Consider the following 26,240-nt stretch of genomic DNA (forward strand, 5'->3'; position numbering starts at 1 on the left):
AGAGAGAGAGAGAGAGAGAGAAATGAGTCAAGGATTGACTAAGTCAAGTCAATCGGTTATACATCATAAATAAAACGAATTATAATTTAAAAAAATATTTTCTCATATTTATCAAAATTATTTAAACTTTTGAAATATAATCACAATTTGCAACAAATGCAACATCTAGGTATTAAAAATAATTTTTAGCAGTTATCAAACTTGGTTAATGCAGTGTAAAAACTTGGTTAATGCAGTAATAAAGTTGGTTAATGCGACATCCAGGTATTAAAAATAATTTTTAGCAGTCATCAAACTTGGTTAATGCAGTGTAAAAACTTTGTTAATGTAGTAATGAAGTTGGTTAATGCACGTCCAGGTATTAAAAATAAGCGTCCGTACATGAATAGTATTCATCTGCACATGAATAGTATTCGTCCGTACATGAACAATGTCTTCCGTACCAAGATCTAGCCAGAAGACTGATACACCAATTCTTCGTCAGTAAGCACGGGAAAGTTTCAACCACTAGTCTCTTCAACATCCTTCAGGGGCAGAACGAGACGCTCCAGGAATACGTAGTGCGTTTTAATGAGGAAACTATCAACGTGGCCTATCCTAACCAATAAATGTTCGTAGGAGCCTTTCACAATGGTTTGAGGGTCGAACACTTCAACGAGTCGTTGGCCCAATAACCTGCCACCACCATGGAAGATATCACTACCTGGGGAGAATGCTACATATACGGAGAAGAAAGCAATGCAGATAAGAAGACGAGATATGCCAAAGAGAAGGGACCACCTCCTCGATTTGAAGGGGCGGGACATAAATAATCTAAGGATCATCTATATGGGAGAAACAATCCACCCCACTTGAGAAGGCTCGACAGAAGACCATTGGAAAATTTGACTCCACTAAACGCCACCATGGAGAGGATCTTGCATGAGACCTACACAGCTCGAATCATCCCAAAGGAAGATCCTCCTCCTAGGGGATATATGATGGGACCCATTTCGAGTTGTTGGTGCAAGTATCACAAAATCCGAGGGCATCATATTGAAGATTGTTATCATCTAAATCAAGAAATTGAAAAACTTATACAAAAAGGACATCTTCAGAAGTATAAACAAAGTGAGGGACAGTCCTCCCCGGACCATGCCAATGAGCGATCGTCACCTTCGAAGAAAGTCAGGAGGGAAGAGCGAGGGCGAAGCGCTCCACGCCACACGCTTAACACCATAGCCGAAGGTTTTGCCGGGGTGGTAACAAAAAAGTTATGCAAGGAAAGTGATGCACATCTCACATAATCCCCGTCCGTGGCACCACTCTTTCAAACCCCAGAGCAGTTTCTCTAGGCGAGATACATAAGGCGTGGTGCCTCGCGAGGATGATCCAATGAAAATTATGAAGTGGGACGTGAAGTGAGTTATGATCAATCAGAGTAGCTCATATTATATATTGGGAAGCCTCCCAAGGTTTAAGGCTCGATATGGATGAGTTGTGATCGTTTAAAGGATTGTTGGTGGGGTTCTCGGGAGAACAAGTCCGAGTATTGGGTTACATGACTTTAGACACTATTTTTGGGAGCGAAGGAAACGCAAAAGAAACTGAAATCATATATATGGTCGTCAACGCCCCATCTCCATACAACATCATAATTGGGCATCCGACTTTCATTACTCTAGAGGTGGCTCTATCCACCCTCTATCTTACAATGAAGTTCCCTCTAGAGTACGGGCATGTAGCAATCATCTAGGGAAATCAGGAGCAGGTTAGACAATGTTACCAATAGTTTGAGGTTGGAAAAAGTTTAAAAAGATAAATTGACCCTGAAGCTACCACGTACAATTCGTAGATCTCGTCCCACGAAAGGAGTCCCCAGAGAACAGTCTGACACCAATCGAAGACCTAAAAAGGATCCAGATTGGTTCATAATCTCACCTCTTCTCTGCCTTATTCGGGCATACTGGTTCAAAGCCATAGCCCATCAGGATGTATGATAAATACACCAATTTTCCCACCTGCGTTTCACAACTTCATCTTTTCTGAACTTCTAAATTCCATTTTTTGCATCAGGATATATAAAAACCATTCGAGTTGTTAATTTCTGGATCTAATTTGTTGTTTCTGTTTTCCAAATTTTGTTTGCTATATATGTGAAATTTGGTTGATGCTGCAAAAAAAAGGTCTAATCTATTTACATTCGATGTTAGAAAATATAAAAAAATATATATAATCAGTAGTTTGGTTTGAGCTATGCAATTATTTATGGATGTTGATAAGATCCTTCCATTGATTAAAAAATATGCAAAAAAATAAAAAAATTTCTCTCATATATATGCAATGTCTCTAACTAATTAAATTTTCAAGAATAATTTATTTATATATCTGCAGAGGTTAAAATCTCAAAAGTTTAAAGGCCGCCAAACCCAAAACTGAATTTGGCCTACCACTCAGATGAACATAATATACTGAGTTCAATTGAGGTTGAACTGGTTGTGCATTGGTGTTTCTAGTTTCAGTTTTTTTCCAACATTGGTTTATATAAAAATAAGAGCTAAATGTGATTTTACTTCCTATATTTAGTCTTTAAAAATGAAAAACATTAACTAAAACTAAAGAAAAATTATGTGGAGACTAAACTCTAAAAAAATCTTAATTTTATAAGGACTAACGCTAAGCATAATCATGGTAATGAAGCACTAGAAGGAATTAAGATTTATAGTTACAGGCTTATAGCATAGTAAGGATCAGAAGGAAACAAAGGAGATTGACCATTCCAAACCTCATCAATATATTCAATTACAATAAATACTGACACATTACACAAACAGATCATAGATCCATCACAAATCCTACTAAAAGGACAAAGTTTGGCACATCTAAGTACCTCTTTATTGCATAATTATTTTAACAGAAAAATTAAGACAACTGAAATCAATCATTTAAGTGCATGTTCTGACTCGTGGTGAGAATGACATAATCACATTTAACTAACTGATTTTTGTCAAACTCATCACGAATCACTTATTATCTGAACATATCCAACCTACTCAATGCCCCTCTTCTTCCTGACCTCGACAATGAACTGATAGACCTTATCTTGATCAGGAATAGCCTTAGAAACACTCTCAATCTTGATACATCTCTTAGCCCAACCAATAAACTTGGGACACTCCTTCTCTATATTGATATTACCAAAAGTCTCATAACCTTTAAACCAAGTGTAGAATGGAATAAGTGCAACATCCACATAACCAAGCTTCTCTCCTCCAAAATAACTCTTGTCTCCCAACTCTTGCTCCAACACTTTGAGCACTTCTATGAATTCCTTCTTTGCAGCTTCTTTCTCTTCTCCATTTTTTGTCCAAAGAAGGTTCCTTCCATTTTCATAGACCTATGAAACACACTCAGTTAATAATTAAATGGTAGAACAAGAAAAACAACAAACAAAACATGCAAAGGGGTAAATATATATACCTTCTTGTCAACAAAATCAGCCCAGAATCTAGCTTGTGATCTCTGATAAGGATCAGAAGGTAACAAAGGAGATTTATCATTCCAAACCTCATCAATATACTGAACTGCAATTAGAGATTCACAGATAGGTTTTCCATTGTGAATGAGAACAGGAATTTTCTTGTGAATAGGGTTCATCTTTAACAACAAAGGACTCTTGTTGCTCAAGTCTTCATCTTTATACTCATACTTGATACCCTTTTGAGCAAGGGCTATTCTGAGCCTCATCCCAAATGGACTTGGCCAGTAATCCAGAAGAGTGACTTCATCAGCCATGGATGTAATTAGAGAATAAGAAAGAAAGAAGAATAAATTGTAATTGTAGTGAAAGCAGAAATGATTTGGTGTGAAAAAATGCAAGGCTTGAAACTCTATATATAGAGGGAGAAGTTGCAGACAATTTTAACTTTGCAACTGCTATTAATGGGACAGTGTTTTAGGTGAAATCTGGAATTTATATTCCGACATATGTAGATTTCTCTAGAGATTTCTTAAGTAAGTTGACGTGGAGTGTCAAATCTTAATTCTTTTGAATGAAAAACATAGTCTAAGTTTTTCAAAACAATTTTGTTAATGACAAGTATTAAATATTTAGATTCTGTCTTCTATGTTAATAAGATTGTTTTTATAATGTTTTTTCATTTTCTATTATATACTGTAATCTTTTTTGGGCAAGACTGTGATGTGAATGTGTGATGTAATCAAATACATCATGAGGTCAATTTTGTATTCGACAACTTGACTCGTGATGTAATCAGTTGCATCATATGCCAATCGAACAAGAATGAAAAACCATTTTCTTGTTTAATTGGATAGAAATTAATTAAAAATATCTAACCTTAACCTAATTCTTTTAATAAAATATGATTTTTGATTAAAAAGAACTATTATATATAAAAAATATTCATGATGTGGTTTTAGTGTTGAATTCAAATTTAAGAAATATAATTAAACTGAAAAAGATCATTAATATTTAATGCAGGTACTTCTAAGTTGACTTTATTAATTTCATAAATAGAAAGTTTAATTTAATTAAAATGATGCATAAAATTATTAAAATGAAGCAGTTTAATTTAATTTCATAAATAATATATTTTAATTTGGTATATTTTAATAGAAAAAGATAAGAAAGGTTGAGGACAATAGGAAGAGAGAGAATATGAAAACCCTAATCCATGAATAGAACGACCACGTTATGTCGACGGTTAAACTCAGCGTCAGCTTGACCTAGTTGCGGTCCGAGGTAAAATATTTATTTAAAATTATTATAGTTTTTCTTAAAGACTAATTGTAAAAGCTCGCGCCTGCAAAAGCTTGCGAAGAAAAGGAGGCAGAGCAGGGCGAACATAATAAAGGGTGAGGGCCTAAACCCTTAGTCCGTCTGGCATTAAAGTGCAGTCAAAACGCGCATGTTCAACGAGTCGGGCCTGTTTTTAACCCCTAAACAGTATGTAGTAGAAGCAGTTTTATAAAACACTATAGATAACATTATCGTATACTTATATGTCTATAAAACAAATGGAAATTTTGAGGCCTTAGGCAAAGGCCTCTATTTTCTTACCCTAGAGTCGGGCCTGGTTGAACCGGGGAAGAGGTAAAACAAGAGATAGTGATTATTTAAGAAAAAAACACAAGGTATGGTGGGGGTTTTTGGATCGTTGTGAGAGGGAGACTTCAAAAAGCAATTCAAGCATTAGGGAGACTTCAAAAAGCAATTCAAGCATTAATTTAGAGACAAGATAGATCAGGGTAAATCGTTTCTTTTTTCATGGATGTTGTCTGTATGATTTTTACTATCATAATGATAAATATTGAGTTTGATCAGTTTAATATTTATATGTGTGATAGGCAAAAAAGTAAGACTAAACTCCACGGGGAAGAGGAAGACAAAGAGCGAATCTTACATCGGATGTCGTGTTGCATAAGACTGACTCAAAGGGATGGAAGAAAACATCGTTCATCTTTTGTTACTCTGTCCGGTGGTGGTAGACATATGGAGGAGTAGTAGCTTGTGGCTAGAGATAAAGTGAATGAAAAACTGTGACTCTTTACTAATCCTTCAAAGAATGTTTTACAGTATGAAAAAGTTCAAATTCAAGGAGAAGTTTATTTATCTTTTTTGGCTAGCTATTTGTTGGGTGATTTGGATATCTCGGAATAAAATTCTATTTGAGAAAGTTTGTTTAAGACAATTAGATTTGGTAGGTCAGATTAAAGTCTTGATTAGGGAGTGGATTTTAGCCAAGATGAATGATAAATTAGAGCTCGTTTGGTCGGATTATTTAGTAAATCTGAATTTTTGTCTATTATAGTTTTTTGTTGTTATTCGACCCTTAATGAGTGTCTTTATTTTGTCAAGGGTTGAATAGCCTTGTACTCAATTTTTAACAAATTTCTCAATTGCTTGATAAAAAACAAAAATGCTACGTTGACACTAGGTTTTACAGTCAAATTTGATACTATGTACTGTTCACCGTATTTATACGGTAAACATTATATTATTTTTGCAAACTCTTTGAATATAAAAAATATATATTATGTATAATTTTTTTTCAAAACTTATTTTATAACACAAATATATGATTTTGTTATTAACCAACTTTAACATTGCATTATTCAAAAAAATATATAATATTAACCATCTATTTTATTTATAACGCATTAACCAACTTCACTACTTCGTTAACTAATAAAATATATAATATTAATTAAATTCTCCCTTAAATTGTGAAATACAATAATTAATATTTACACCCCATTAACCAACTTTATTTACTACTTCATTTTTTTTAAAAGTTATTAGTCAAATTATGAATTGCATTAATCAACCTTATTTACTTTTTTAAGTCAAACACTCATTAATCAAATTATTATAAATTATATTAACCAACATATTACATCCAGTTAACCAACTTTATTTCTCCGTTCATATTATTTATTTTTTGTCAAAACACCTATTAATCCAACTATATAGTATTAACAAAATTTTTATATATCATTAACCAAAATTGTTTTACCATAGAGAATATAAAAATATTAAAAAGTCAAAATTATAAAGATCAATGTCGATATATGTGAACAGTAATTTTAATTTTGTAAAAAAGAAGTAATTTTTCGCTTATCTTGGAACGTACAGGTAACTAGGGGTAGACAATCGATCGATTTGGGTTGGTATCGGGCCTAAAACTTAAATCCGACGTAAACTGCGGTTTTATTTTAATGACCCAATTTCGACTGAATAAATTTCGGTTTTCATCAAATTCGGTTAAGCGGATAAGTCGGATGGATTTTATCGGTTTAATATTTATTGAAATAAATTTATTAAAATGACTATTTTTTTCATAAAATTTCACATATTCATTTTTTAATCGTAAAAAAATAAACAAAATTTTAAAATAATTAAAGAACAACTATTTTTATTATTGATTATTATTATGTGATAACATTTTTAATTTTATTGACATTATTTTGGTTATTATCACACTCTAAACTACAAACTAAATAACATTCAAAGTGCTTGTTCTTATATTATTGTGATAATAACGTTATCGTTAAATGATAATAACCAAACAATATTGTGAATTTTATTTTTATAATATGTTAGCCTTATATAATAATTAAAATAAATAAAATAAATATTAATTGAGTTTAGTTGGATTTGGTTCTTGAGGAATCTAAAATAATTATTCGAGTCTGACCGAAATAATTCTATAATATCTAAATTAAACAACTAAATCAATCTGACACCTAATCCAACTCGATCCAATTACATAACAGTCTAGATTTCTCCTATGTCGGTTTCCCAGTAGCAAAATTACGTTTTTTTCTACATTTAAGTCATTATTCTATTCAATATTATACACTCCACAAACTTCACATCTACACTCTTTTTCATTCCAAATCTCATTCTATAAATACTCTTCTAACCCTTGTTTTCTTTTATCACACCCACTCATTTCATCTTCCATACTAACATTTTATTCTTCTTTCTTATTCTCTAACTACATCCATGGCCGATGAAGTCACTCTTCTCGATTACTGGCCAAGCCCCTTCGGGATGAGGCTCAGAATAACCCTTGCTGAAAAGGGTATCAAGTATGAGTACAAAGATGAAGACTTGAGGAACAAAAGCCCTTTGTTGTTACAGATGAACCCTATTCACAAGAAAATCCCTGTTCTCATTCATAATGGTAAACCCATTTGTGAATCTCTGATTGCTGTTCAGTATATTGATGAAGTTTGGAATGATAAATCTCCTTTGTTGCCTTCTGATCCTTATCAGAGATCACAAGCTAGATTCTGGGCTGACTATATTGACAAGAAGGTATATAAGTTTCCTCTTTTGCATGTTTTGTTTGTTGTTTTTCTTGTTCTACCATTTGATTATTAACTGAGTGTGTTTTTTATTTCTCAATGTGAAATAGATCTATGAGATTGGAAGGAACCTTTGGACCAAAAAAGGAGAAGAGAAAGAAGCTGCAAAGAAGGAATTCATAGAAGCCCTCAAAGTGTTGGAGCAAGAGTTGGGGGACAAGAGTTATTTTGGAGGAGAGAAGCTTGGTTATGTGGATGTTGCACTTATTCCATTCTACACTTGGTTTAAAGGCTATGAAACTTTTGGTAATATCAATATAGAGAAGGAGTGTCCCAAGTTCATTGGTTGGGCTAAGAGATGTATTAAGATTGAGAGTGTTTCTAAGTCTATTCCTGATCAGGATAAGGTCTATCAGTTCATTGTTGAGATCAGGAAGAAGATAGGCATTGAGTAGGTTGGATATTAACAGTGAGTTTGTGCTAGCTTCTAGTAAGAATCAGAACATGCACTAAATGAATGGTTTCAGTTGTTTTAAGCTTTCTGATAGAATAGTTATGTAATAAAAAGGCACTTTGGTGTGCCAAGCTTTGTGATTGATCTTTGATCTGTTTGTTCTGTTTATGCATTGTTATATGCATGGTGTAATGTGAAAGTATTTATCATTTTAGTAACTGTTGTTGCTCTTGTTTTAATGATTCTTAACCTTTTCTATATATTGACAACACCAACCACACACCTTAGCCATTCATTTATTCATTTCTGCATTCAACTTCAAGCCCTCTATCTCAGCAATGTCAGATGAGGTGTTTCTGTTCAATTTTGGCCGTTTTTATGGCAGGAGGGTCTTAATTATACTAGTTGAAAAGGGTATAAAGTATGAGATAAAGTAGAGGATTTTAGCAACACGAGTCTTTTAATCATTTTCTTATATAGTAGCTCTGATCCATTATGTACTCAAAGTCCATCAGTTGTCTCATCTCGACCTTGCTATGCTGGAGAGTTATAATTCTGGATGGGCTTTATTGGCTTCGGACTACAATCTGACCAATACTTGACTTTCCGATCCAATAAGTCGGATATGAACGCAATCTCTTGAGCATGTTTTAGGAATATTTAGAGGTATATAGGATGACACAAAAATGTACACAATACCATAAAAAGTCTATGGAATAGACAAATGTTGTTATAACACTCCAAAATCCATCCGTGAACTCTATTAATTGTGTAGGTCCCAAGAGTAGAATTATCCTTGTGAACATTAAGATGGGCGGTTAGGAAGTGAATAGGTGTTAAGTTGTCTTATTCTTAGAAATTTCAATTTGTGACCATGTTTTGTGTGTCCTATAATTCTTTGTAAACTTGCCCTCCATTGATGCGATGCATAAATATAAAGAAAACGGATCATAAAATTGAGAGGAGGATTATACCAAAATCTTCTCAAGATTAAGCAAACTTAAAAGAATGATAAATCAAGTATATTCTTTACAAAACCATATATAAGTTTAACTTATATATAAGTAATACTTTTCAGCACGATTGTTATTAGCAACTATGATAAAATGTCTATAATTAACACACTTCAAGCAAGTTATTAAGGTACATTTCACAATGTTTGCTTTTTTAGACCGAGGTAAAAATTAGTTTACTTTTAATATAAATATAAATATAGGGGACACACCTTGGTAATGAAAAATAAAAAATTATTGGTGCTGACATTACTTCAAATAATTCATTTCATGATAAAACTTTCACCTTAGTAAAAAAAAAAGTATAACGTCAAGGCGTGCCATATTTTATTATTTTTTTAAAAATAAAAACAACATATTCTCTCGGTTTTTAGTATAACCAAGGGAAAAAAACAACTCAGGACACGCTTCGAATATCAACTATTGCAATTTATATTTATATTTCTTTATAAATGTAAACTTAATGATCTACCTCTTCGATTTTCGTAATAATCGAGGGATAAATTAATAAAATTTTACTATAAAAACACCCGTTAAACGGATCTTACCCTAATCCTTACTTATATGTAGCCGCCCCAAACTCGTATGCATCATTCTTTGGAATATATTGCAATACAGAAAAATCTTCAATGTTCTTCTATCTTTGAACAAAACATTTTTTCTGCCATTGCAATCTATCTCACATAATGATGTTGATGTTGTTTTGTATTCTTCGAACAATGCTTAGTTAAGAAAAGTTGAAAAAATTCTCTATGATAGATTGCAAGTGCGTAAAATAATTTTAACTTCAAGTTAAACAAAGAAGGTATTCAACCTTTGAAAATATTAGAAGTTGGATGCATACAAGTTATGCAAAAAAAAGTTGAATTTCAGCGACGATGACGAATCTGAATTTGTTTAATATTCCGTGTAAACAATGTAAATCTTAAAAAAAGATAATTTACCTTGGTTTTCTTCTAAATCCGAGGGTTAAACATATTTTATTTCAGTTATTGTCAAAATTGAGGGAATAATTTTGGCGTAATTATTGATGATATTTATCACCGTCTTTAAACAAAATTTTGACGTTGATGCTCAAGACACTACCATTAGTGATCAGCGTGAAACATAAAAACTTCTATTATAAAAGCATTATGAATATCAAAAAGAGCATTCCAAGTTCCATTGTGAAGCATCATGAAACGCTTGAAATTATCTACATCCACCACTTTAAGATTTGCCATGAAAAAGATTTTTATGATAGATTGCAATAGCAGAAAATTATTTGGGTTTAAGGTTTGTGTTCTTATATATTTATTTAAGCAAAAAATCATTTATTTATTTAAGACTTTTTTTTTGTTTTATTTGAGAAACAAATACAAACAAAAGTCCAAGAGAATATTCTGCACCCATCATTTGCTCTACCCCTAAATTATATGGTTTGAAGATCTAAAATCTAAATCTTCGTAAATTAATTTGTTTCTATGTAAACAATTTAATATTCTGGGTAAACAAAATAGTTTGGTAACAAATTAATTTATTAATATTTTGTGTAACAATGTAACGAGTTTAAAAAAAATCTATCTTACCCCTTTGTTTTATAAAAAAACTGAGAGGTTTGTTGTGCTAGTTTTGAAAATAATTAAAATGCAGATGCTGGGGTTAGGACCCATGTACATATAACTTAAGCCCTCGATTTTATATTAACCGAGGGGTAAAATAGAAGCTTTTCATGATACCATTCATTACCTTTCTTCTTTACACGAGGTTAAATACATTTCACGTTTGAGGTGAAATGTGTTATTTGTAGTAGTGTGAGATTTGAAGCTTTTCACTTGTTAACCTATCACCATAGTTGTTAGACTGGACCATGGTAAAAAGTGTTTTAATAAATAACAAAAAATAAAAGCGCCTAAGATGAGTTATTACTTCAGTTGATTAAATGGTTGTAGTAAGAAGATGTGACGAAATGTGTATTTCGTAATAGTGAATAATGTTAGATGATTCACTAACCAAAGGTTTGACACCTACACCATTTCATGGGCATGTTGATCATATGAGTCTAGGTTTTGAGATTTCCTTGAATTAGTGGGAGTCTTTTCCTTATTTTCTTTTATGTTCTATATTTTGGTAAATACTTTATGTTTGATTTTTTGTAGAAATAAAAACTTATGAGGTATTATTGTTATAATAATGTCAATTTTTGTGTGTGCAAATATTGAAATTTTAATTGCACCTGAGAAACTTTAGTTTGATCACAATAAAGACTTCAATAAGACGAGTTGGAAATATGCATGATTTAGAGATTATATTGTATGGAATTTCCATGCCGCTCATCCATATCAATCTATGTCATCAAATGCATTGATCTGGTGGTCGTTGGGGTTTTATCATGTTATACAACAATTACGACAACCATGGCACTTCCATTATTGACATATGAGGTGAACCAAATGGTAAAGTTGAAATGCAAATATACATAGCATTCAGATGCACGCCTAAAAAACTGTGGTATAGTTATTAAGATACATTACTCAAGTAAAAGATTGTTGAAATATTTTTTTATATTTACTTATTATTTTAATATTCTAATAATTATTATGTGAGCATATATATATATATATATATATATATATATATATATATATATAATTTTAATTATATTAATTATTTTTTCAAATTAAGTGTATTAATTGTTAAGTAATCAAATAAAGTAAAAAGATTTATTAAATTTCTATTTAAAAATTAATATTAATTAAATGAATATGAACTAAAATATGAAGGGAGGTCAGGATGACTCATTTCAAAATAATAGGAACCTTAATTGGTCATCAAATATACTACTCCTACCTGATTTATAAGCAAAAAAGACAATTTTCACGTTTATTAAGAATGCTAGTTAAGTGCATTTAATTTTCTTGATTTCATGTAAAAGACATGATATAATTACTAATACACCCTTAATTAAATTATCATCTACTTACCATATTAAGTAATTGATCCAAAGATAATTTGTTAACTTTTGTTTATATTTAAGGGCAAAAAATTTAGAAGACTTTTGCTTATAAATAATAAGGCCGATGGGAGTATATATATAATTTTGATTATAAATCGTATGGTTGTTATTAATAGTTCTTAGTTCTCATAATAACCAAAGTTCTCATTTGATACGTCCCCTATATATATATATATATATATATATATATATATATATATATATATATATATATATATATATATATATATATATATATATATATATATATATATATATATATATATATATATATATATATATATATATATATATATATATATCTTGACCATTAATTCTTCTCAATCTAATGGTTAAAATTAATGAGTATTGATTTTCTCTCTCCGTATTTAATTAGTCATTAATTTTAACCATTAGATTGAAAAAAAATTAATGGTTAAGATGTGGAGTAAGTGTTGATAACTTACTCTTGGAGTAAATATAACCCTCCTTATATATATATATATATATATATATATATATATATATATATATATATATATATATATATATATATATATATATATATATATATATATATATATATATATATATATATATATATATATATATATATATATATATATATATATATATATATGACGCAGTCAGAATCCTTAGGGATTAACAAGCGCTAAACCTAGAATAAGAGCACAAGGTTGCAAGCGAAAAAGCTATCAGGTAAACTATATAATCCACAAGATAATGAAAATACTAAATTTTATTGTCTAAAAAGATGATCTTTGACTCACGCAAAATAATTATCATCTATTTTCCAATCTTCTTCTGAAGGGCAAACTTTATAATTATCATCATGAAAACTAAGACTTGCAAATACACGTCGGTACTTCAATGCACTTTGAAGCATCAAATAAGTAAAATTCCATCTAGTAGAAACATCGTAAGACAAACCACCCAATGTTTCAACACCACCAATGAGTTCAATGCATTCCTTGAATTTTTCCATTCTACCCTCAGAGCCCTTCACATATTTCACACTTTCCCTAATCTTTTCCAATGCGTCACCAAGTACTTTGAAAGCCTCTTAGACAATCAAATTTAAAACATGTGCTGAGCAACGAACATGAAAGAACTCTCCCTTAGCTAATAACCAATTTTGTAATACAAGTTGTCTTTTCAAGTGAGCTTGCATTACATCATTAGCAGAAGCATTATCTAACGTGAGTGAAAAAATCTTCTTCTCAATTCTCCAATCCGATAAAAATTCAAGAACTTTTTTTGACATCTCAGATCCCGTATGTGGAGGAGGCATATGACAAAAGTTTAGAATCCTACTCTTCAAATTCCAGTTAGAATCAACATAATGAGAAGTCAAGCAAATATAACCTTCACTTGTACAAGTTGTCCACATATCAGAAGTTAATGAAATTCTAGAGGGAATACTAGCTAACTCTTTCTTAAGAGCTTCTTTCTCTGTCTTGAACATTTCATCAACATCAGCCTTAGCGGTATTTCTTGAAATAGGAGAAAATTCAGGGTTCAAATATTTCATCCAATCCCTAATTTTTTGAAACTCCATAAATTTATACGGCAAATCATGTGTAATGATTGCAGAAGCACCCATTGACCTAGAAACCTTTTTATCTATTGTAAGATTCTTGAGTCTACCTTGCAAGTCGATCATTACTTGACCTACATCGGTGTATTTGATTTTAGTGCACTTCTTCATATGACGATTCAAAGTCGTGGTACCATAATTCCTATCGCCACCCTTCAAAACCTTTGAACAACCGGTGCACTTAGCCAATGGATTCCCATCTTTATCCACCCCAACTTTAGTAAACACTTTCCAACAATCGGCACTTGATGTTTTGGCCTTCTTAGACTTAGGAAAAACATCATCTTCGGTGTTTCTTAATTCATTTTCCCCTTGAATAGTTTGATTCTCCAAATCAACCACATTCACATTCACATTCACTTCATCTACAATTTCATTACCAACAGTTTGTGAATCCATTTCAAGTTATCACCTATGCATTTAATCATATTAAAAAGTTAGGACATACAATAAAAAGTTAACATAGTATTGCTGTTAAATTTTTACCAATACCAAATTATCAACTATAAATTGCTGTATACAGAGACATACAAAGTTACCATACCAAGTTATCAACTATAATACCAAGTTACCAATACCAAGTTATCAACTACAATATCAAATATATTTCATGAAAAACTCTCATCATCAAATATATATATATATATATATATATATATATATATATATATATATATATATATATATATATATATATATATATATATATATATATATATTACAAATCACATAGAAAATAAATAAAACTTATCTAATAGAGGCTTCAGATATGAATCGTCATAGAAAATAAATAAATCACATAGAAAATAAATAAAATTTATCACCTATGAATTGTCATATTTGATTTGAAAAATAAGCATAAGGAAATCATTAAATTATTATATAATAGAGGCTTCAGAATTTTTTTGACAAATAAGCTGCATGGTACCCATTTATAAGTGAAAATCATTATATTGATAAGTGATAACCCATTCATTGAAAAATATGCAGCATGGTACCTGAGTGAGTGAGTGTTGCCGCCGACAGAGAGAGTAGCTACTGAGGACGACGAAGTAATAGTACGTTTGCTTTTGGAAGGCAGAGAGATAGTATTAGTAAGTGAACCCTAATTCAACTTTTTAATGGGTTAAGTTGTTTTGTTTTGTTATGGGCCATACACTATCATAAAATTATTTTTATTTTTTCTTCAAAGGATGCCCCCGGGCTGCGCGTGACCGACCCACGCCAACCTCTTTTCTTTACGGTGCGGGGCGGGACGGACATACTTAAATATGTGGGTTCAAAATTCAGGCTCGGCCCGCAAAAAATGAAGGGTCAAACGGGCTTTCCCCGCAGGCCGGGTCCGTTTTTCTACCCCTAAATAAGGCTGAAGGGAGTATATATATATATATGACGCAATCAGAAACCTTAGGGATTAACAAGTGCTAAACCTAGAATAAGAGCACAAGATTGCAAGCGAAAAAGCTATCAGGTAAACTATATAATCCACAAGATAATGAAAATACTAAATTTTATTGTCTAAAAAGATGATCTTTGACTCACGCAAATTTTTTTAAATACAAAATCAAAGAAATCCTGATGGGCTTTTAATCCAAAACACAAATAAAATTGAAAAATAACCGTAATAGTTTTTTAATCCAAAACGGAAATAAAATAGAAAATTTCCAAAAATGTTAAAGTGTTATTTTTGGGCTTGAAACAAACTTGGATGGCTTAAAAATTCCATCTACATAAATCTCCTCCACCTCTGAAGAATTCGACACCGAATTCTCTTCTTGATAAAGAGTCCCGTCTTCTTGATATTCATGAATGTCAACAACATTAAAAGTATTGGATATATTTATGAAATACAGGAGAGCTACCGCATAAGCATTATCATTGATATTCCAGGTCATTTTGAACGGTCCATACTTTTGTGGCTGCAGCTTGTTGTAAGTACCAATTGGAAACCTCTTCTTACGCCGAAACACCATCACATTGTCTTCCATATTGAAAGCTTTAACTTTCTGACATTTATCACGCATAGGAGGCAAATCATTTGATAACTCATCTGCGATCAATTTCTTGAAATCCTGTAGAATCCCTATCACTTCTTCTTGAATTTTTGTTTCCTCATTTTCAACACTCCTTAGCCCTTTACTCACCACTTGACAGCAAATTCAGTTTCTTTAACAGCCTCATCAAGCTCGTTTCACTCTATGTCATCGCCAAGAAACTAAACTTATTTCCTCCTAGATTGTTATCAAAGTGAAAAACGTGAACCATAGGCCCCATGTAAACATCATCGCATTATGCCATCCTCGATTAGTACTATCATTATCAAACTCTCAAGGTCTACCAAGTAAAATATGACAGACATCCATATTAAGAACATCGCAAAGTACCTATTCTCTATAATGCTTTTCGATGAAGATAAGAACTATACATTCTAGTGTTACTCGAATTTGAGAGCCCTTGTTTATCCAACCGAGGGTGTATAGCTTCTCATGGAGTTTTGTGGATAACTTCAAATAATCTACCAATTTCCGTGACACTAGATTCTCCTTGCTGCAAATATGCACAATCAGATTATACACCTTGTTCTTGATAGAACATTGTGTTTTAAAAAAATTCTTGCGCTTTCCTTCATCTTTGGATGATAGTAAAATTCTATCCAACACAAAATTTATCCTCTCATTAGATTCTACATCTGCAAACTCAACCCTTGCATATTTATCATTCTCAACTGCACGTGCTACTCTTTCCTCTTCCCCTTCCTTGTTGGATAAACATTTGATTTGTGGCCTCTTCCATTACAATGATAGCATGTGCCTCTAGTAGATTTAGCATATGTGTTATTCTACCTCTAGACTAGTGATTTACCCTGTTGGACACCGCCAGGGCTTCTAGTCCCCTTATTCTCAAGGTTGGAATCCTTGGTTGCCGCACGCTTTTCCTTGTCGTCTACTGATTCAAAGTTATTCGGGGGCATATGTATTTAACTATGGGCAAGGTGGCAGGCAATAGCCATGACATGCGGCAATATGAATCATAATTATGAATAATTTTATTTTTAATTTTATTTTAATAGAGTAGGTAAGACTCTTATGATTATGAATATGAACATGAATATTCATTTATTTTTTAAAGAAAAAAAGTACAGTATTAGTATTAACATAAAAAATTCATTTGAGTTTTTTTATTATAACAATCTTAGTCTTTGAGTTTGATATTCAACTAACTTATATGGTTACTTTTAGCCAAACGTGTTAATCCAAACCAATGTACGCTCCCCTAAGCTCTTCGAAAATGGTATTAGACCTTGATTCGACTTTGTAAAGGAATAAGAGAGATTTCCAATGTTGGATCAAGGATGCATAGAGACTCATACTAGAGATGTTGTGTTTTGTCAAGTGAGTTAAAGTATTATATTAGATGAAAAAGTAAATGTTAAACACTTTATAAGTGAGAATCAAAATACCTAATGTCGTAAGATTTTGGATGAAGGTATGATTTTCAACTCACTAAAGTGATTGCTCTTAAAATAATGTGTTGATCCACACTAATATAGGATCTCTAAACTCCTTAACACGCCATACGAAAAAGATCTACATTAGATGAAAGAATAGATGTTGAACACTATACATGAAAAAAATAAATACACCTAATACCTTAAACTTTAAAGTGAATGTGTATTATTTGTTCCGGATCGTCCGCAAGACCCATGGACAAATGTCTAATTTGTGGACCCAATACAAAAGATTCAAATGAAAAGAAAAAGCATGTGAGACCTCGGCTAATCATGAAGCATACGATCCCTAACTCCGACCGATCTACCACTATCATATCTAATAAAACACTTAATCATTCAGCATGTAGGATTAAACAAGAGTAATTTTAACTGTTCAACCTATATAAGCTCCTCATGCACCAATTTTAGGTATTTTTTCCATTTTCACTCTAAATTGCTTCTTGAATACTTCAGTGATGCAGGCTTTGGAGTGCTAACCTTACATGCCACTCCATTCCTACGTATAAAAAAATATCATCACTGCAACGAAACATCTCACTACAATCTCGTTTCTTATTCCTAGTTCTCTAATAGAACATTGGCACTGTCTATGGGAATCAACAATCGATTTCCTAGAATCTCTGCGAGAAATTATCATTTCTCTACCACAATAAAGCAACATCAACTTATCTTCTTTTTGGTCGAGCAATCAATCAATCTCGTGAAAGCCACGACAGGATCGAAATCTACTCGATTAGTTTCCCAACATAGGTGAAGCAAAAGTCAACATTCCTAGTCCCGAGATATAGGTACGAATTACTCCTACAGTCAAAGACAGTTTGGTCTTGGTTACTTTTCCTTCTGCTTCTACTCTCTCAAATCCAATTCCTCCGACAATCGATCAGAACAGGTTCCAAGTTCTCCCAAACGTTTAGTCTTGACAACAACTAATACATAGCCAAACCTCAAAGCAACCTCCTATACCATTATAAATCCCCGAACAAGAAATGCTTTAGAGCCTCCAACAATTGCAAGCCAACTTAGGCATGCAAGGGGATAACGATTTGCTCAATAGTGTTTACAACCTAGTACATCGACACCATTCACACTTCTTGACTAAAATACTGCTTCAGATCAAAGAGAATTTACAACATGTTCTCCCTAGGGTGCACTGTATACGTGAAGTAGCTTTACATGACAACTAAAGAGTCGCACCATAGTGGATAAATGTTGACGATGTTTCTCCACGCGGAGGAACATCTAGATCGCTTAACCATATCAAGAATCGAGAATAACAAACTCCTCCATATGATTCCGGAGGAAGACGTGATAGACACACTCCAATGAGGATTTACCGTTCCTATCGATCATCATCACACCACTTTCAAAGAGGGGATTTATGTGATGCTGAAGTATATGTTCCTGATTGGAAGAGAAGTGAGCTCTTTAGGCACATCCTCGGCGGTAGGAACCCAAAATCCCTCAAGAAACATCCAAAGTTTGACATCTACAATGGCATGAGAGATCTGAAAGAACACATTGAGCACATTGACACCATGCTTGACTACTACCATGCCCGTGGAGTTGTGAAATATAAGTTGATTGTTCAGACTCTCAAAGGAGCTGATATGATGTGGTTCAAGACCCTTCATGACGGTTGCATAAATTCCTAAAAGGAGATTTGTGACTTCTTTATTGTTCATTTGATCGCTTCAAACTAACAACTCATTATAATAGTCATACTTAGTATAATCCAACAAAATATAATAGAAACCCTGCGAGAACACATAGACTAATTTACTAAGACGGCGATAGAAATCAAAGGGACAAATGAAAAATTGAAGTGTTGGATATTCAAGAAAGGGATGCTGGCAAATTGCATGTTAAGGAAAAAGGCTAGGGCTAGAAGAGGGAGAAAAGCCTAAATGATATGTTAATGAAGGCCTAGCCATACATCAACTATGAAGAAGAACTCAAGATCGGAGAGATAGAGAAAGCTCAAGGGGCGGGGAACTCGAGGAATTACGAACATTGAAAAGAGGCAACAATCACCATCGAGACGACGAAGACCAAGGGCCTCAAGCCAGTTTCTCGTGCTACACTCCTTTGAACACTTTGAGGAAAAAATCCTGCAAAAATATTCGAATATCAACTTAAAGGAAGATGAGATAAGAAAACCCTACCCGATCAATGGAAGAATCAAATAGGATAGACAAAAAAAGTTTTGTCGTTTTCATACGAGCCATGATCACAACACAGACGAATGTGAATATATTGAAGGACACATTCAAAGAATTGATCAAGAAAGGGAGGCTTACCAAGTACACCATGGATAACAGTTAAAAAGATGACCACGAGAGGGAGAAGGAATACAAGAGGCGTGATATATCACCAAGAAAAAAACAACCACCTTGTAGAGAAAGAAACTCCCAAGAAGACCATCGAGGCTAAGAATGAAATCAAGTGGAGTAAAAAAGATAGCAACGACAAAGGAGAAGAACACCAGAGAAAAAAAAGCCAATACATGACAATCATCACAAAGGATCTTCCCTAATCAAAGAACATGTCTAAAGGAAAATTTAAGAGAAAAATCTACGAACTAATGGTGATTAGTAAATAAAAAGGTGTGATTTTCTATGAAAACCAAAATACAAACTAAATATCATTTTTGCATAATCCATTTATATTCAGACTAAAAAATACAAACAAAATTTTTTTCCAATCATATTTAACTTGTAAACACACTTAAATCATATGAACTAAAATAATATTAAAAAACATTTAAATATTTAATTTTTCAAAATAATGTTAAAACAAATTTAAATATTTCTTTTGCTATTTATAATTTAAGTCTTAAAAGCTATTTTTTATAGTTGAGTTGTTTTCTAAAAAAAAGATTATAACAAATAGATTTTAATGGTCTCAAAACTTTTTATGAATTTTAAAATCATAAATTGATGGAGTGGTTACTTTATAATTAACCTTCTAATAAAGAGTTCAAGCCCTTGTTCTCGTGTCATTTTAAATGTGTTTGACCAATCTAATCATAATTGAAATGGTCAACATTTTAAGAAAACTATTAAACAAATGTCACTCGTTTAGCCATCTTAAGCTTATTTTGGAACATATAATCTATATTTCTCCTACAAATTTGTTCTATTCAATATTCTACATTCCACAAACTTCACATCTACATTCCATAAATAGAGTTCTAAGCCTTGTTTTTCTTATCATTTCTTCTTCCATATTAACATTTTATTCTTCTTTCTTTGTTTTTCTCTAACATACAGCCATGGCTGATGAAGTGATTCTTCTAGATTTCTGGCCAAGTCCATTTGGGAAGAGGCTCAAAATAGCCCTTGCTGAAAAGGGTATCAAGTATGAGTACAAAGAAGAAGACTTGAGCAACAAGAGTCCTTTGTTGTTACAAATGAACCCTATTCACAAGAAAATTCCTGTCCTCATTCATAATGGCAAATCCATTTGTGAATCTCTCATTGCTGTTCAGTATATTGATGATGTTTGGAATGATAAATCTCCTTTGTTGCCTTCTGATCCTTACCAGAGATCACAAGCTAGATTCTGGGCTGATTTTGGTGACAAGAAGGTATATATATATTTACCATCTTGCATGGTTTTTTTGTTGTTTTTCTTTTTCTATCATTGAATGTGAATCAATTTTTAATGTGAAATAGATCTATGAAAGTGGAAGGAACCTTTGGACCAAAAAGGGAGAAGAACTAGAAGCTGCAAAGAAGGAATTCATAGAAGTCCTCAAATTGATGGAGCAAGAGTTGGGAGACAAGAGTTATTTTGGAGGAGAGAAACTTGGTTATGTGGATGTTGCACTTATTCCATTCTACACTTGGTTTAAAGGCTATGAGACTTTAGCTAATATCAATATAGAGAAGGAGTGTCCCAAGTTTGTTGGTTGGGCTAAGAGATGTATCAAGATTGAGAGTGTTTCTAAGTCTATTCCTGATCAAGATAAGGTCTATCAGTTCATTGTGGAGATGAGGAAGAAGATGGGCATTGAGTAGGTCATTTTTATTATGCATGCCATTCTTGCCAGGAATCAAAACATGTAAGAAATGATTTCAGATGTTTTAACCTTTTTGATAGAATAATTATGTAATAAAAAGGCACTTTGATGTTTCAAGTTTTATGCTTTAAGTAGGAAAGTTTATGCATTGTTATATTCATTCCCTTTCTACTTACTAATATTATGTTGTTTTAGATGGCATTGTTTATGTGAGTGTGAGTCTCAAAGAAATCATTATGCATAGAAGTATCCCTTACTATTACTTCAATTGATTTTTGTTATTTGAATTTTCATGATTCTCAACATTTTCTATATATGGCATCACCAACCAAACAACCGAGCCACTCATTCCTGCATTCAATTTCAATTTTCTATATATTATGTTAAATTTCTTGCCAAGTCATTATGGCATGAGGGTTCTAATTGCACTTGAGGAAAAGGGTATCAAGTATGAGAATAAAGAAGAGGATTTTAGCAAAAAGAGTATTTTACTCTTGCAAATGAACCCAATTCACAAGAAAATATCAGTTCTAATCCATAATGTAAATATTGGAACACATTCGCAAAAGTCCATGTTATTTATAGTGTGTTTGGATTGGCAGTAGATAAAATTGATTTTGATTTTGACGGAATTGAGTTTGGTAGAATTGATTTTAATAGAATTAAGTTTAGCAAAATAAATTTATATTTGGATACATTTATATAAAAGTGAACTGAACAATAAATTTTAGTATACAAATAAAGTTTAAATTTAGAAGCTACAGATTCTAGCTTCAAATAGAATAAATTTTTTAGGCAGAATCAATTATACTTTAGAAGAACCAAACACATCAAAATCATTCTAGAATCAATTCTACACCTCTAAAATTGTTTTTGACTCTTCAAAAAGCCAAATCAAACATGCTACTAGTGTAGCTGAGAATAAGTGATTCTCAAGTGATTCAACACTTTCACTTCAAAATTGTTGAAGGGAAGCCTACGTCTCAACTTGAAAAATAAATACTTATGAAAGGGTCCTGAACACCCGTCAAAAGAGTTGCATAACCTCTTCCCGGATTCAACATAAGAGACAGACCAATCAAAACATGGAGCCACATCCAAACGGGCACTTTCTAAACTTTGAGTAATGCTGAAAATAGAAATTGTTCCGACCAACTCAACGTCCAAAAAAAATATTGGGCGGATAAATCAAGGCATTATTGGTCTTTTCGAACCATCTTTGTTCCGATGTCAACAAAAAGAAAATGTTTTTCATAAACTCTAGAGTGACTCCAGAAATCAGGATGCTCCAAAATTTCCTTGCAGCTAGGTTCACAACCATTTAAAAACCTAAAGGCTTTAATGTAAGAACAGGCCCCCTGATCATCCTAATAAGCCTCCACAGACTCAAATTCTACCATGGGCAATGAAAATATGGAGGAATCAAGGTTGACTTCTCTGGTAAGGGGACAATCTAGGATAACCCCTCCGACTACTCCTATAGGATTGTCTGCGTTTTCACTAAGTTGGGAATTCACGGGTTCACTATTACTTTCGATAGAACCCTTCCTAGGCTCACAACTCTCATTAAGCACAATGGGATTGGCAAAAGGGAAGATATTTCTTAGAGGAGGGATCACTTGTATTTTTGGGTATACCACACTTGTGCAAGATGACGCCTCACTAATGTCCTTGCCACTAGGTATGCTTATAATTTTTGAAGGTTCAATTCCTAAGTTGACCATTGCTAAAAGGAAAAATCATAAAACAACAATAACAAACAAGAGAAAATAAACGGTATTTGGAAAAAACTAGAGGTGTGAAGGCACAACTACAATGAAAAACCACTCAAAATGCAAGAGACCAAATAGCTCGAGAATCAAAAAAGGGAAAGAAATAGACAAAGCAATATGTCATAGGAGTTTCGAAAAGAATGATCAAAATTGGTAGAGAGAAAAGACTGTTTGCATAAAGGATGAAATAACTTGTAAGGAGAAATCACCTTTGCATAATGGAGCGAAGTAAACAAATCAATGACTCAGAATGAAAGAGGGTAGATAAACACAAATCAACGAATAAACTTATATCTCGAGATCACAACGGGACTCGAGTGCCCTAAAGCACAATGTCACCTTTACCCTAGGTATTTAAGGCCACGTATTAGAATGATCCTTAAAAATGTGTCTGTGACAAGACTCACATTTAATACACGAGTTCTAAATGTTATTAATGTCCCATAAATATTATTCCACACCAGAAGCCGGACTGAAGGCATGCTAACAAGCCTTTGCTTTATAGGTAAGAACAAGGATTTGAAGGACAATTGTTTAGGTCAATTCGTCAGACCCATGATGGAAGGATATACAACAAGCATCACACATAATGACACACAAAACATGTGATACTTCATCCCTGTCGAGACACATGATCCCGACCTCCAACATATTTCCCACCGTTAGATCCGATCGAGCGACCACTCGAGTAAGGTGTCGCATCTTAGGGGGGAATTTTATTTGTCAATACTATATAAAGTTCAACACGCTTCTTTCAAGTATTCTCCCATTTACACACTCATATTAATTTTTCACTTATCCATTGACTTGAGCCTTAGAGTGTTAATCTTACAGATTCATTTCTGCTCTGTCGCACCGGAAACTCACGTCACTACACCGAAACTCCATTTCGTTCTATCTATACCAATTTATATACTTCTCAAAACAATTATATGTGATACATAAAAAAATTATATGTCATATTCTTTCAATTAACATATATAGTGATCAAAACATAGTTGCAGAAGACAATTATATGTCCAATAGTATCATTGATTTATTCAACAGCCATAGCAACATTTGTTCTTCTTTAATTCAAAATGTCATATTATAGACACACTTGAGTGTCTAGCAAATTATCAAGTAATCTTAAGAGGTTTTAGTAGGTTGAACTTGAACCCCCTTATATAAGGAAAAGTGAAGTTTCAAGATAACTTTCAACCAAAGAGCGACAATAGAGAGAAGAGGTTATTCTTCCTTCCAAACTATAACTTGAAGCGGATAGTCCCAAGTTAAACTGTGATTTTACACAGACTTATCTCAAACCAAAGAGAACTTTTTAATCAGGTTGAACTCACGAACTAAATCAAGGGTTCTACCAGGCTTACCACGAGCCACTAAGATTTTAATCTAGGTTTCTCTCGAGCCAAAGAAAGCTTTTGACTATGTCGAGCTTACCAACCGAATCGAGCTTTTGTAAATTGATTGGAACATTAACCTAATCGATTGGCCCAGTTCAAAATGGATTCCTTAGATGTTAGAACAATATCTTAATGATGAGTAACGACTAAATATCGTTCCTTTTCTATTTTGAGCTCGATAATCAATTAACTTAGGGTAAGCAGTTGATTGACAATATGTACCAATCCTTTGACAAGTCTTAAAAGTCTTAAAATCATTTCCTTTTTTGTGCCAACATCTAGCCTATAGATAAAGTTCCCTTTCCACTCCTTTTCATCATCCAAAAACGTGATTTAATTTCTAGCTTCTCACTCTCCCTCTCTAAAAGTTCTTTTTGTTTACTTTCTCTCACTAAAAGTTTAACTGAAGTGCTTTTAGAGAAAGTCCTTTTTAGGGAGGAAATTATTATTCTGGAAGGGTAGTTTTGTAAGTTCACCAAGGAATTTAAATTTTTACCTTGGTTGAATATTTTATCTAGTTAGGGATTGTTTTTTGGGGTCTAAGCTAACCCCGTAAAAAGCTTTGGTTTAGGGAGTTGTGTGATCAAGTCTCTGTTTAGGTTTGAGATCAGCCTTCGGTAAAATCTCATAAGTTTGTTGTTATACCATGATAAAAAATGTTTAGGTTAAAGCTTATCTCAATGTTAAAAGCTTATTGCAGTTTGTGATCAGCCAATGGTAAAATCACATAGATTATTGGTTTGCTCTGTATAAAACCAATGTTTAGGTTCGATAAATCATCCTGATGTTAAAAGATCTCAAGGTTTGTTTAGAAGCTTAAAGACTAACATATCCAAGGTTCTTGTGGAAAGAAGATTAACAACTTCAATCCATTGTTTGGAAGGAAGAATCATCACTTCGCTCCTCTGTGTATTGTTTGGTTGGAAGTTAGCCATAAACTTCATTTTCCTTATAAGGGGGTTTGTGGGTTTTACCTACTAAAAACTCTCACGTTTAATTGAATACTCTCAAGATCAATTCTTGGGGACAAGACTAAGTAGTTTTTTATTGAACTTGTATACTTCCTGGTGTTCTTTTCTTTCGCTTAAACTCTTTATTTCTATACTTTATATTCCTCGATTTTATTTTCCACTGCTTGTTTATAAACATTTTCAAGAATGTTTTTTGACTCGGATTTTGATCTGAAAAGTTTTTTTAAAACCAAGTTTTTATGAAACACACAATTCACCCCTTCTTGTGTGTAGAGTAAAAGTCTTTAAAACCTATTTTAGTTTTTTAATTTTTAAAACTCTTAAATAGAGAATAGTTTTCAAAAATAGTTTTGTAAAATTAGACTACCAAACAAATTTTATTATTTTTTAGATTTTAAAAACTAAAAAACAGTTTTACAAAACAAATCAAACCAGACCTCAATATGTTCACCCTTAGAGAATTGAGTAACAACCCAAAGATCTTGCATACGATCGACCATTTTTGAAAGTTCTTTAGAGTAATTGATGGAATCAACAATCATTGCCATTATAAGTTTATCTCATGCAAAAAATAAAAACGGGTTAATGTTGGTCAGTAATTTATAAAATTAACTCACATGAATTCATAAGGATGTTTAAAATGAAAAAAGAGATGGAAAAATGGACAAAGCTAAAACGACTTATAAACATACAT

At 32.5% G+C, this 26,240-nt stretch overlaps 3 protein-coding genes across 3 annotated transcripts; 2 read left to right on the forward strand and 1 right to left on the reverse strand.

Moving 5' to 3' along the window:
- Window positions 1–2,749: 2,749 nt before the first annotated feature.
- On the reverse strand, window positions 2,750–3,847 carry LOC131598904 (probable glutathione S-transferase). The gene is made up of 2 exons (XM_058871471.1): window positions 3,460–3,847; window positions 2,750–3,376 (listed from the first exon to the last, which is right to left on the reverse strand). Exons 1-2 carry the CDS (start codon window positions 3,772–3,774, stop codon window positions 3,029–3,031), a joined length of 663 nt encoding a protein of 220 aa, XP_058727454.1. The 5' UTR covers window positions 3,775–3,847; the 3' UTR covers window positions 2,750–3,028.
- A 3,571-nt stretch (window positions 3,848–7,418) lies between these two features.
- Window positions 7,419–8,484, forward strand: LOC131594594 (probable glutathione S-transferase). Its single transcript, XM_058866765.1, has 2 exons — window positions 7,419–7,822; window positions 7,923–8,484. The coding sequence occupies exons 1-2, from the start codon at window positions 7,508–7,510 to the stop codon at window positions 8,265–8,267; spliced, it is 660 nt and encodes a 219-aa protein (XP_058722748.1). The 5' UTR covers window positions 7,419–7,507; the 3' UTR covers window positions 8,268–8,484.
- Window positions 8,485–20,621: 12,137 nt separating this feature from the next.
- On the forward strand, window positions 20,622–21,478 carry LOC131598905 (probable glutathione S-transferase). Its single transcript, XM_058871472.1, has 2 exons — window positions 20,622–20,968; window positions 21,057–21,478. The coding sequence occupies exons 1-2, from the start codon at window positions 20,654–20,656 to the stop codon at window positions 21,399–21,401; spliced, it is 660 nt and encodes a 219-aa protein (XP_058727455.1). The 5' UTR covers window positions 20,622–20,653; the 3' UTR covers window positions 21,402–21,478.
- The last annotated feature ends 4,762 nt before the right edge of the window (window positions 21,479–26,240 follow it).

The sequence above is a fragment of the Vicia villosa genome, linkage group LG4 (assembly GCF_029867415.1).
Source record: "Vicia villosa cultivar HV-30 ecotype Madison, WI linkage group LG4, Vvil1.0, whole genome shotgun sequence".
Classification (NCBI taxonomy): Eukaryota; Viridiplantae; Streptophyta; class Magnoliopsida; order Fabales; family Fabaceae; genus Vicia; species Vicia villosa.